Genomic DNA, 12,464 nt, shown 5'->3' with positions numbered 1-12,464 from the left:
GGCAACTACATCCATGAAATCTTAAAAATGTGGCTGTTGAAACAAGTCTGGAAAATGACAACATAAATATAGATGGACTTTCACCCATAGATGAAGAATTACATATAATTAAAATACGAAGTGGGAATAATTAAAATAATATTTTAATTAAAATTTAAATAAAATTGTAAAAATAATCACAGAAAATGATTATATGAGTAAAAAATGACAAGTGTTTTAAGAATAGCCCTTTCCTAAAACTCTAGTATATTGACATTATAAAGAATCTATGATCAATAACTGGACACATTTTCTACAGTTGTTATAACTCATTCTTTATCTCCCAAATTCTACCCCAATGCATTTTCTTATTACTTTAAATATTATTGAAAAATGGGTAAAAGGGACAGATTTGCAGCGATGATTTCTGATCACCTTCTATATGCCTGAGATATAGAATGGACCTTGCATAAACAAATCATTCTCATTTGGGCAGTATGTAAACATATTGTTCCTCATGGATTCTGAGTAACAGATGAAGACAATTTAGACTGATAGTATTTAAACTTCATAATTTAATGCAACTGATTAATAGAAGTGGGTCTATATAACAGGACTGTAATTTAAGCTGGAAAGTCTTATCTGTTCTTGTTCTATCTCCCGGATAAGTGACACAAAGACCTATTATGTTTATTAAGAAGCTGTGAGCCTAGGTTGAGTAGATTCTGATCTACTCTAACCATCTGAGACTGTTAATACTAGAGATGTACTTGCCAACCAATCTGGTCTTGTGTTGGCTTCTCTTGCCCATGTGTATCCTCATCTCTCGAAACCTCATGGCAAATCCTCCTGGTCTGTCCATGTGGTCTCTCTGCTCCGTGGCTGCCTCCATCCTCTCTCTAACTTCTCTGTACCTGGCACACCTGGCTGGCACCGAGAGTCCAGCCTTCCTGTCTCCTCTGCCCAGTCATGAGCTGAACCATCTCTTTACCAACTAATCAGAGGTGATGGGAAAAAAAAATTTTTACATAACATTAAGGCCAGAGCTGCTTGACTGTTCCATTTCCAGACTGTAGGCAGACCCATAGGCATAGAAATCACCATGAGAATGAAGAGTGCACAAAACCAATCCCTGACAGGTCTAGGCTTTTTAGCATTTGATAATATTTTCTTCTGGTGTTATACATTGATATGATTTTAGCCAAATCTAAAGTGTATCTCTGGATTAGTTAGGGAAGGGGATGGTGACACACAATACTAAGTACAGCTATTTGAACTGCACCTGAAATAAAGTTCAACTGTGTTATTTATAAAAACTCTACCAAGTTTGAATTTTCCTCCCTAAATCTGAGACATTCTTCCTAGAGGTTGCCTACACTTCACTCATTGTTTCTGTTTGAAATTCATTTTGCTGAGGTCTTGCTTTCTTCCACGTGTTGCTGCGCTCCACTGAGCTGAGACCATGCAGATCAGAGTCATTGTGGATTATTGGGACTGAAACTTAATTGACTTCGAGGATTCATAGTAAAGAAACGTGACAAGTTTGACTACTTGTCCATTCCTTGTGACAGGAAATGGCTAACATCTGTGTGTAATGAAGAAAAACTCTTCAGAACTCAGCCTCCTTCATTATAGGGGAGAACAGAAAAACCTGCTAGAGAGTGTTGACAAGCCTGTGGCAAACCTGTGCACCAAGTGAGAAATGGAAATAAAAAGGCCCCTTACGAAGTCGTTAAACATCAAACCTGATGAATTATTCATTTAAAGGATTCAAAGTTGGGCTTGGAAAAATGTAAATAAAACACACAGAAAACCTTCTCCTTTCTGGAAATGATTTTATAGTCATGAACTAAATGCAAGGAGCACTTAAAGTGTCTAACCGCATTGTATATTTTATGGAAATTAAGAATATTGAACAAATTCCCCATTTGGTATAAAAGAGGGAAAAATATACTTCATCTGATGATTAATGTCTTTAGCAGAATGAATTATCTTTATTTTCTCCATTATCTTTTATCACCATTTTACATACTCTATAAAATATAGACCTGCACAGTATTCAAATGAAATGTGATATGATTTGTCTGACTCACAGCCCTTCTCTTTTATATCCTTTAGGCATACCTGTTACCTTCTCTGCAGACCTGATTATACCTACTGGCTGTATTCTGACCTATTGAAGAGTAGTCTAGTGATAGGCAAAATGCAGTTATGGAAAAGTAAATTTAGTCCTTGGGACCAAGAGCTAAGGGTTCAAATCCTGAATCTGTATTGAGAGGTATCATTTGGATACATCAATTATAAGGACTTACGTTTAGGTTGGATTAAGATGGGTTGAATACACATACGTTTTATAAAAGGAATGTTTATAACACTAGTGAATAAAGCAGGTGCTGGCAAAATTCTGTTAAGGATTAACTCCACTCTTCTCAAATTGATTGCCTTTCCTGAGCACCTAACAAGTATCATCCTTATGCTTTTGTGTAACATATAATGTAAAACACAAAATGTCACGATCCTGAACAGCTATGATAAACACATAAGAAGCCAGCACTCCAAAACAATATGGAAATCCAGCATATAACTTCAACCAATGTCACATGTCTTGTCTGCCATGAAACTGTTGTGATCTGTCATGAGACTATAAGTCAGCAGAGAATCTGATGAAATCCCAGGTATATGTACATGTTTCAACAGGCCTATTCAAATGAGTTGTTTTACCTTAAGTCTCTGAATTCAGAACCTGACACAAAAGCTATACAGGTGATTTTTATTTAGTTCACTGTCACAGAACAGAGAGCTTGGGAGATGGGAAATGCCATTCAAAGAAGCAAAAACAATCAAAACTATAAAACAAAACAAACAAAGAAGAAGTTATTCTAAGCCATTCACTCTCATCTTTGGTGGGTCTTCACTGCTTGGCACTGAGATGCAAATCAAATTTTGTAAAGCTGTAGTCCCCATTAGTGAAAAGATTTTTCATGATCAGTGCTGTACTGGTATAAATGGCAAGAATATTTACGTGAACATTCTGTAGAGGTCTTGGGTAGGAAGAAAGAAGTCCTTAGCTTTGGTTAAAAGCAAGGTTGTACCCATATAAAGCTAATGCTGTTTGCCCATTAATAATTTGTCAAAAGTATATTTACAGATCATTTCTACACTTCTTTCCCTCCATGCGTCCTCCTTTCTCCTCAAATTTCTGGCTTCTTTAATACAGGTATTAAATGAATTATATTATATATTAAATAATATATACATATATTTACATATACATGCACACACATATATATAATTTCAAATAATAAAAATCTTAATATAAAAATGGCTTGCATGATCCATGTCTGAATTAGTACACTTTGCAACACTAAGAATAAATTGCTAGCATCATTCACTAACTTACTTTTTCTTCTGACATACTTTGTTTTGTTTTGTTTTATTTTTACTTTTTTTGTAATTTTTTATTTGATATATTTTTTATTTACATTATAAATGATTTTCCCTTTTCAGCGCCCCCCCACTCCCCGAAAGTCACATAAGCTCCCTTCCCTCCCCGTGTTCTCCCATCCACCTCTTCCCACTTCCCTGTTCTGGTTTTGCCCTATACTGCTACACTGAGTCTTTCCAGAACCAGGGGCTGTTCCTCCATTCTTCTTGTACCTCATTTGATGTTTGGATTATGTTTTGGGTATTCCAATTTTCTAGGCTAATATCCACTTATTAGTGAGTGCATACCATGATTGATCTTCTGAGATTACCTGGGTTACCTCACTTAGTATGATGTTCTCCAGCTCCATCCATTTGCCTAAAAAATTCATGAATTCATTGTTTCTAATGGCTGAATAGTACTCCATTGTGTATATATACCACATTTTTTGCATCCATTCTTCCATTGAGGGGTACCTGGGTTGTTTCCAGCTTCTAACTATTATAAATGGGCCTGGTATGAACATAGTGGAGCACGAATCCTTATTACCTGCTGGGAAATCCTCTGGGTATATGCCCAGGAGTGGTATAGCAGGATCCTCCAGAAGTGAGGTGCCCAATTTTCTGAGGAACCGCCAGACTGATTTCCAGAGTGGTTGTACCAATTTGCAACCCCACCAACAGAGATGCCCATGAATATACAAGAAGCCTACAGAACTCCAAACAGACTGGACATGAGCAGAAATACCTCCCGTCACATAATAATCACAACCCAAAATGTACTAAACAAAGAAAGAATATTAAAGGCAGTAAGAGAAAAAGGCCAAGTAACATATAAAGGAAGACCTATCAGAATCACACCAGACTTCTCACCAGAGACCATGAAAATTAGAATATCCTGGGCAGATCTCATGCAAACTCTAAGAGAACACAAATGTCAGCCAAGACTACTATACCCAGCAAAACTTTCAATCAACATAGAATGATAAAGCAAGATATTCCAGGACACAACCAAATTTACACAATATCTTTCCACAAACTCAGCTCTACAAAGAATAATAGGAGGAAAACTCCAATACAAGGAGGGAAACTATACCCTGGAAAAAGCAAGACAGTAACCTTCTTTCATCAAACCCAAAAGAAGATAACCTCTTAAATATAAAAATAACATCAAAAATTACAGGAAGTAATAATCACTATTTCTTAATATCTCTTAACATCAATGGACTCAATTCCCCAATAAAAAGACATAGACTAACAGACTGGATAAGAAAACAGGACCTTACATTTTGCTGCATACAGGAAACACAACTCAGTGTCTGACATACTTTTAAGTGTTCAGTTACTCAAAGGCTTACTACATCAGGGCAAGTTACTAACTTCCCTTGTCTGGTTGGTATAAAGATAGTAATTAGACTTATCTACTTTGGCACACATTTAATCTAGTTTGATGAATTTAGTAAAATGAAATTAAATTAGGACAAATGGTATTTGAGTAAAAAGCATTATTTCTAATAGTATACTATGTCTCAGTGTTGTGATTATTTCATCATGAAGAACTTCCAGTTCAACAAATACACCATGTAGAATATAGCATTTAAATCCTGAAGGGACTTGTTGAAAAAAATCTCTTTATATATGCAAATTTTTATAAAAGAGCAGAATTTAAAGTATTTGACAATTTAATATTGAATATTATATTATTTTCATAACAAACATATTTTAAATGCGTATGTATGCATATACATACATATATGTACAAAACACACAAAATACTATACATAGCACCTAGATTTAAAAATCTCTGAATAAAGAATAAAGTTACACATTACAATTAAAATTGTTCATTTTATGGAAAAGGCATCATAGATAAGATGCCGTTGAGTATGATTTTCAAGACTATTTCTGACTTTTGACTCACTTATGTGTAAAATGGATATAATAAATTTTATTGCAGAAAATAATGCAGAGGATACACACACACACACAAACACACACACACACACACACACACAGAGAGAGAGAGAGAGAGAGAGAGAGAGAGAGAGAGAGAGAGAGAGAGAGAGAGATGCACTTGCACACACACCAGATAGTTTCTAGGAAAGCCATAGGAAACCCATACATCTAATGAAAGTGAACACCAAACTTTACACATACCTCTGTGCAAGCAAGGACATCATCTGTCCCCTGGCCTTTTTTAAAAAATGAAATTAGCAAAACACACTCAGTGTTAATTTGGTTTTGGTATTCCCCAGTTTATTCTTATTTATTCTTGCACTCCTTTCTCTTATCATCTACAAATTACTGAATGATTTCTATTGAGAGGCAACAACTCTAAATCTCTTTCATGCTTTCTCTTACAAGAGAAATTTGTGAAATTTCTAACTTGTTTCTATTGTATTTATTTATTTACATGTTTTCTTATCTATTGCTGTGTCAGCTCTTGTGAATATAAAAGCAGGGAGGTTAAAAGAATATGATAAATTATTTGTGAAAGAAAAAAATTAGCTGTTTTACTTTTCATGGCATGGAAGCAGTTGCTAGTTGCAGTGAAGGAACAATGTTTAAAAGGTATCATTTCCTTGCCTGTGGGTGTGAAATATCCTGGAAAATAAGGATGATTCAAAATTTTTAAAATTCTAGAGCTATTGCAGTTTGTAAAATTGTCTTTCAACTTTTCTATCTAAACCAATAATCAGACTTCCAAAAATAGGCTTCCTGGGTTACTCTTTATTGTACTACAGATGAAAAATGTATTTTGTAGCACAATCAAAATGATAATTTTTTTCAATATGCTTTTTGAGGCTACATTTGCCACAGAAGACAATAGCTTCAACAAACTATTGTGGCAAACCCATAATGGGAACAGAATTCATTTTTCTAGTCATTTATAACCTTTGTTCTCCTCATGTTACTGGATTTCCAAGTCTATCTTGAAATGCAGTGATCCTTTCTGCTTCTGAGACAGAGATATATAACTTGGAATTTAATTACTTTAAGATGTATTTGATTTTTATGTTTAAAAAATATTAAAATTATGCCATAAATAGTGTTTTTTTCTGAGTATAACCAGAGAGAAATTCAGAGTATTCAGCGACTTTGGGCATGTCACCTCAAAAGGAGATTTTGTTTTCTTGTGTCTTAGCTAAGGCTGGAAAGTCCCGCAGAAACATTTTGATTGAAGTTTGAAAAAGATATTTCATCTATAACACTAGGCATAGGACTGCATAGCAAAACTTCTATGAGTACCTTTCACAAACAATCTAATACATTGTTTCTACTTGCATTCCATAAAAACACTAAAATCTTCGGGACTTACCACTGTAGCTAAAATCGGCCACAAAATACACTTCCCAAAACACTGTCAATAGTATCATCAAGAAAGGAACTAGATATTATGTTAAAGACCTGATGCTGTTTAGAATGTTTTCTGGACAACATATATTACTAAGATGAACAGAGATTTTAATATCACATAATATTATTAACACAAGTATAATACAGAAGTAATTCTACACAAGTAATTCATCCATTGTATATTTCATGCAGATCTGGAATAACACTTCCCATGGAAGAATGAATCACAACCTACCACCACTTGTTGACAAAAGACAATAGAGGGTGCTTTCATTTTTCCATTTCTCCAAACCAGAAAGTAAATACTATTTGTTTCTTTTGATGTTTCTTATTTGGTAAGTATCAAGAACAATAATTCTATATCTCAGAAGGTCTGGTTACCATTCAGTCATTAACTATCACTTACTCAAGGTCCCATGCCTGTCACAGCCTTAGAAATGTGAATCAAATATGGCCTTCCTTCTGAGCCTAGTCAAGAATGAAGATGAATTTGTAAACCCATAACCATAACATATAGACATGTGTTCAAAACACTATATGATCTGAAAATATACCACACACAAAGAACAAATCATACCACACCACAACAAAGTGATTTTCTGCACAGGATGTAAAATAATGCAAAGATGTAGGTTTTCATCTGTTTGTTTGGTTTATATTCTTTTGTTGTTGTTGTTTTTGTTGTTGTTGTTTGCTTTCTGGAAGGGGCCAGAATAGCTCAATAGAGTTACAGAAATATGAAGTGAATTGTTGCATTCACAGCACCACAAGGAGATTGGGAGATGGGGACTCCAGCAGCTTCATGGAGAAATACTCGGAAATTTTCCTACAAAGCAACCTGTAGAGGAGTGTGCCTCCTTCTCCACATCCTCACCAGCACCTGTTTTCTTCTGAGTTTTTGATCTTAACCATTTTGACTGGTGTGAAGTGAAATCTCAGGGTTGTTTTGATTTGCATTTCCCTGATGACTAAGGATATTGAACATTTCTTGAGGTGCTTCTCAGCCATTTGATATTCCTCAAGTGAAAATTCTTTGTTTAGCTCTGTACCACATTTTTAGTATGGTTATTTTGCTCTTTGCAGTCTACCTTCTTGAGTTCTTTGTATATCTTAGATATTAGCCCTCTGTTGGATGTAGGGTTTGTAAGGATCTTTTCCTAATTTGTTGGTTGCTGTGTTGTCCTTTTGACAATGTCCTTTGCCTTACAGAAACTTTGTAACTTTATGAGGTCCCATTTGTCAATTTTTGATCTTAGAGCATATGGGTTTGGTGTTCTGTTCAGGAAATTTTCCCCTGTGCCCATGTGTGTCCCCAAAAGGAAAGACTTTGAAAGCTAAAAGAAACTGATCAGTTGACTTGACAACTTGCTAGTTTTTCCCTAGAAAAGTGCTTGCTTATCAGAGAGATTGAGAAGGAAGGCTGGACAACGAATTTTAAGTATATTCATAACAAATGGATAACAGGTGAGGATGAGGGTCATGGGACTACTGAAGGAAATCATCTAGAGTGGGAATCCTGTTTTACTAAAAGTAGGATTTTAGTAAAGTTTATCATAAGTTTGGTAAAGTTTACCATAAGTTTCACTAGGGTGGAAATAAAGCATAAATTAGAAAGAATCAGCAGAAGGCATATTTCATTATGTTTTCTATAGCTAGAATTCCTTTGTTTCATATTCTTTGATTTAATTTTCTGAAAAAATATGCTATTTCTTAATAAACATTTACACTGTTCCTCTGCATACTGAATTTTAGAGATGAATATAAAAGTCCTTTTATAAATATGTGGCATAAAATTTTGTATCATTTTGATCCTTTATAGTCTACCTAATTTAGCCCCTTGGAGTAGATTCATTAAACTGTTTTTTGGTTTGACAAGATAAATTTTTATTCCCCCCTCTAACCCTTCCTAAATGGCTATTAAAGTGTATGTCTTGACTCTAATTAATAAAATACAACTTTTCAATTAGCAGAGTATATTTAAAAACAAAAACTTGGACCGTTTTCAAAGCAAAAACCTGCTGTACACAATTTCAACCCTCCGCCAGGAATTAGCAACTGATGTGCTGACATAGTACATGCATATTTACTTTTGTATTCCCCCAAAATGCATTGTTACCATGGTAACTCATGTCCTGCTACTGGTAGAAGAAACAAAAGTTCTTAGTGGCTATAAAGAACAAATAATGAGGGAGACACAAAGTGAAAATGTGGAATAACTGTAAAACACAGCCATGTTTATATTTCATGATGCAATTGCAGCTCAGGATATTTCAGGAAAATGTAGAGATGGGCGAACACCATCAGAGAATGACATCAGTTTAACCCTCTATTTCTGGGTGTGCCCTCTCAATAAAATACATTACAGAGAATCTTCACTGACTCTTTTATAGATTATTTGAATAGCTTCACTATTGCTTAATTTATTTTAGGTTCTATGACCAAGGAAAACTTAATTATATTGCTTAATATTGTATGGTCAACATTTGAATTTTGGGCTTTATTTTTCCAGATTATTAGATTCGGTAAGTTTGACTTTGTGCTGTGGAGCATTTAATATTTGAAGGAGCTCTAGGTAAACCTGCTGGGTCTATTTTTTGGATCACTTTGGAAATTATTTAGAAAATATATTTTTCAAGCTCATCAATGAGCCCCACATTAATATTAATTAATTTTATATTAATTAATTACCAAACAGATTCAAGAAGACTATTAGGCTAGACTTTGACCATTTTAATCTTTTTACACAGCTACACAATATTTTAGAACCCTGTAGAATGCCTGAACTAGAGTTCTCATCTTAGAAAGAAAGAAGGTGGCATTTCAATTATTTTCAAAGTAGAATGCTCCTATTTCACTTAAAAATAGCTCTTATTTCCATGTAACATTTGGATTTTATATAAGATTTATCTTTCTCTAAAAAGATTTCTGCTACTGCCAATAATTTGCACATGGTGACCTGAAAGGAAAACCAAAACAACTCTGACAATCTCTGCCGTAAATATGTGCCCAAAAGAAGCATCCATGTTTTAGAAATCACTCCTTGGATTTGGCAATTGAAATCAGCCTTGAAGAAATTTCTAAATCAAAGAAAAACACATGATCTTTGGGGAATATTCAAGAAGTAATATGTAGCATTGAGTAAATGTGGGAGTCATTGATGAGCTTGAAAAAATATATTTTCCAAATAATTTCCAAATGTCTATTGTTTGCTTGTTTCAGGTAGAAACTGTAGAGCAACACTTAAATATCAAGTAAGTTTTGTCTCTCTCTGAATGTCTCTCTGCCCCTGTTTTGCTCTCTTTCTCCCCTTGCTCTGCGTGTTTATGTGTCTGTATGTGTATCTGGGTATGTGTGGATGTGCTTTGATATTGAGTCTCTTTCTTTTTTTTTTAATCATCTTTCTTTTTTTAAGGTTTATTTATTATTTGTAAATACACTGTAGAGGTCTTCAGACACCCCAGAAGAGGGCATCCAATCTTGGTATGGATGGTAGTGAGCCACCACGTGGCTACTGGAATTTGAACTCAGGACCTTCGGAAGAGCAATCAGCGCCTTCAACCGCTGAGCCATCTCTCCAGCCCCCTCTAATTACCTTTCTAAAGACTGCCACTGCTTGAATTTTTCAAACACACACCCTCTGAGAAGTTCTTGCGGCCTGTGACAGGTGGTACCAGCCCCGCCCAGAGCTTTAAGACCCACAAGAAGCTGTCTGGCTCACGTCTGCTTCACTGGAAGGCAGTTCAGGAGCTGTACTTGAGGAGGTCCTCATCTGTAGGCTTTAGAATTTTCTTATCTGCCATATTCACTACCCAACCAGGGGCAAGCCCAAAGAAAATCTGCCTCGGGTCCTTCCGTGTGCTGAGCATCCTGAAAAGCTTATCATTCATGATGTCGGGAAGCACGTAGCCATAGTTCATGGCGAGTTCAAGTCTTGCTTCAGTAAACTTGGCAGGGTCAGCCAGGTAGCCCCGGTTTCTTGCATTGTTGTAGTAGGACACCAACTTCTCCTGAGGGAGCATCCTTTTAGGAATGGGTTGTCCCCGCAGAAAGAACGGAACGGGCTTGCACAGAATTTCTAGACTTCGTGGGTCATAGAAGGCTGTAATAACAACACCGCTGTTTTTTTCAGCTAATTCTGAAGCAATCTGCACTTCAATTTTAACTTTTGCTTGAAAAGTATCAGCACCCTCTTCAACCAGCTGGACCCCATAATCACTTTTAAGTGGCTGGATGGTCACGCCTCTCCCATTCACAAGCTGGGTTAAGCTACAGTATCTCATTGATTTAGGTCGAGTCTCTTTCTATAGTGAAGAATGTACTGGAACATTCAGAAATCACTTTATCACAGTCTTGTAAATGTTGGAGAAATGAAGTAAGTCATCATGCTTAGATGACAATGTATTTCCTTTCATCTTGCTATCATAGAAGGATCATTACACTATCAAACTATTATAAGAATTGTATAAATAGTATTTTACTACTGGGCACATTGAAGTCTTTTGTGGTATTACGCAGAAATATTGAAAAGGGGTTTGTTTTCTGTTGGTCTTATTTCCTAAACCCCACACCAATCTCTCCTTCTCCCAATAATTCCTCTCCTTCCCTCCCTCTGTCCTCTACTCCAAGACCTAATGCATGTGTGTGTCTGTGTGTGTGTGTGTCTGTGTGTGTGTGTCTGTGTGTGTGTGTGTGTGTGTGTTATTCAGCTATCACTGTAAAACCCAAGGCAAACATCCCATAAAAGAAAAGTTTCCTTAGGACCACAGCTTCAGAGTCTTGAGCATGATGCTGTGCGCTGATGTTTTAGAACTGCTGTGAAGCAGCATCTTGGACAAGAAGAAGACAGTGGAGCCAAGCTGCTCACCTCACAGTGGCCAGTAAGCAAAACATGAAAAGAAATAACCAGATTGCAACGCTCTACTGAAGACACATCTTCAATAATCAAAACACTTTCATTGAGCATCAAGGTTTCAATCACACCCAAAAGTGCCATGGGCTGGGACCTCACCCTTCAACACCAGCTCCTTTGGGAATATTTAGGATCTGAAGTATTGAGTTTAATAGATAGCATACAATTGAATATTAAGTCATCTTATACTGCATCAATACAAATGGAATGAACACAACAGCCACAGTAGCAGCAGAGCCAATGGTTACAACATTGTCTACTTTTGCTTTTGCTTTCTCTTGAAATAAATTTTAATTTTGGGTCAGAGTAGCCTAGTGGGATATATGGTAAAAATAGGAATATTTTCAGTAGACTGTTGCAATTTCCTTACCTACTGGCTGGAATGGGTTTTTTTTGTTTGTTTGTTTGTTTTTTTTTTTTAATTAAGTATCCTGAGTTCTCCGCTAGTCTTTCTCAAGTCTCAGCTTTGGCTCTGAAGAGGATGGACCTTTTCTTTATAAAGTAAGTTTTATTTCATGTGAATTTCAATTACAATCAGATATTTTTACTGTAGTCATTGATGACATAGAATGAATAAACCAAAGTCTGAAATAGATGTGCATACTTGAACGAGGTCAAACAAGACAGAGTCAGGTGTGAAGTGCAAGTACAAAATGATTGCATTTCAGTATGAGTACGACATCCAGCAGGTGGGCTGGTCTGCAACACAGGTGCCAGATTGCTGTATTGAGAGGAAGGCTTTTATATAGAATTTTAACCACAAAGATCATTTAAAGTGATAAAATCATTAGTATAG

The 12,464-nt window shown here is 35.8% G+C and overlaps 1 protein-coding gene across 1 annotated transcript; it reads right to left on the bottom strand.

The window, feature by feature from the left end:
• Positions 1-10,499: 10,499 nt before the first annotated feature.
• LOC127672109 (39S ribosomal protein L15, mitochondrial-like) lies at positions 10,500-11,039 on the bottom strand. Its single transcript, XM_052167311.1, has one exon. The coding sequence runs from the start codon at positions 11,037-11,039 to the stop codon at positions 10,500-10,502; it is 540 nt and encodes a 179-aa protein (XP_052023271.1).
• Between the last annotated feature and the right edge of the window lie 1,425 nt (positions 11,040-12,464).

This window comes from Apodemus sylvaticus, chromosome 21 (assembly GCF_947179515.1).
Source record: "Apodemus sylvaticus chromosome 21, mApoSyl1.1, whole genome shotgun sequence".
Lineage (NCBI taxonomy): Eukaryota > Metazoa > Chordata > Mammalia > Rodentia > Muridae > Apodemus > Apodemus sylvaticus.
Note: the sequence above shows the minus strand (reverse complement) of the source record. Positions and strands in the feature narration are given on the sequence as shown.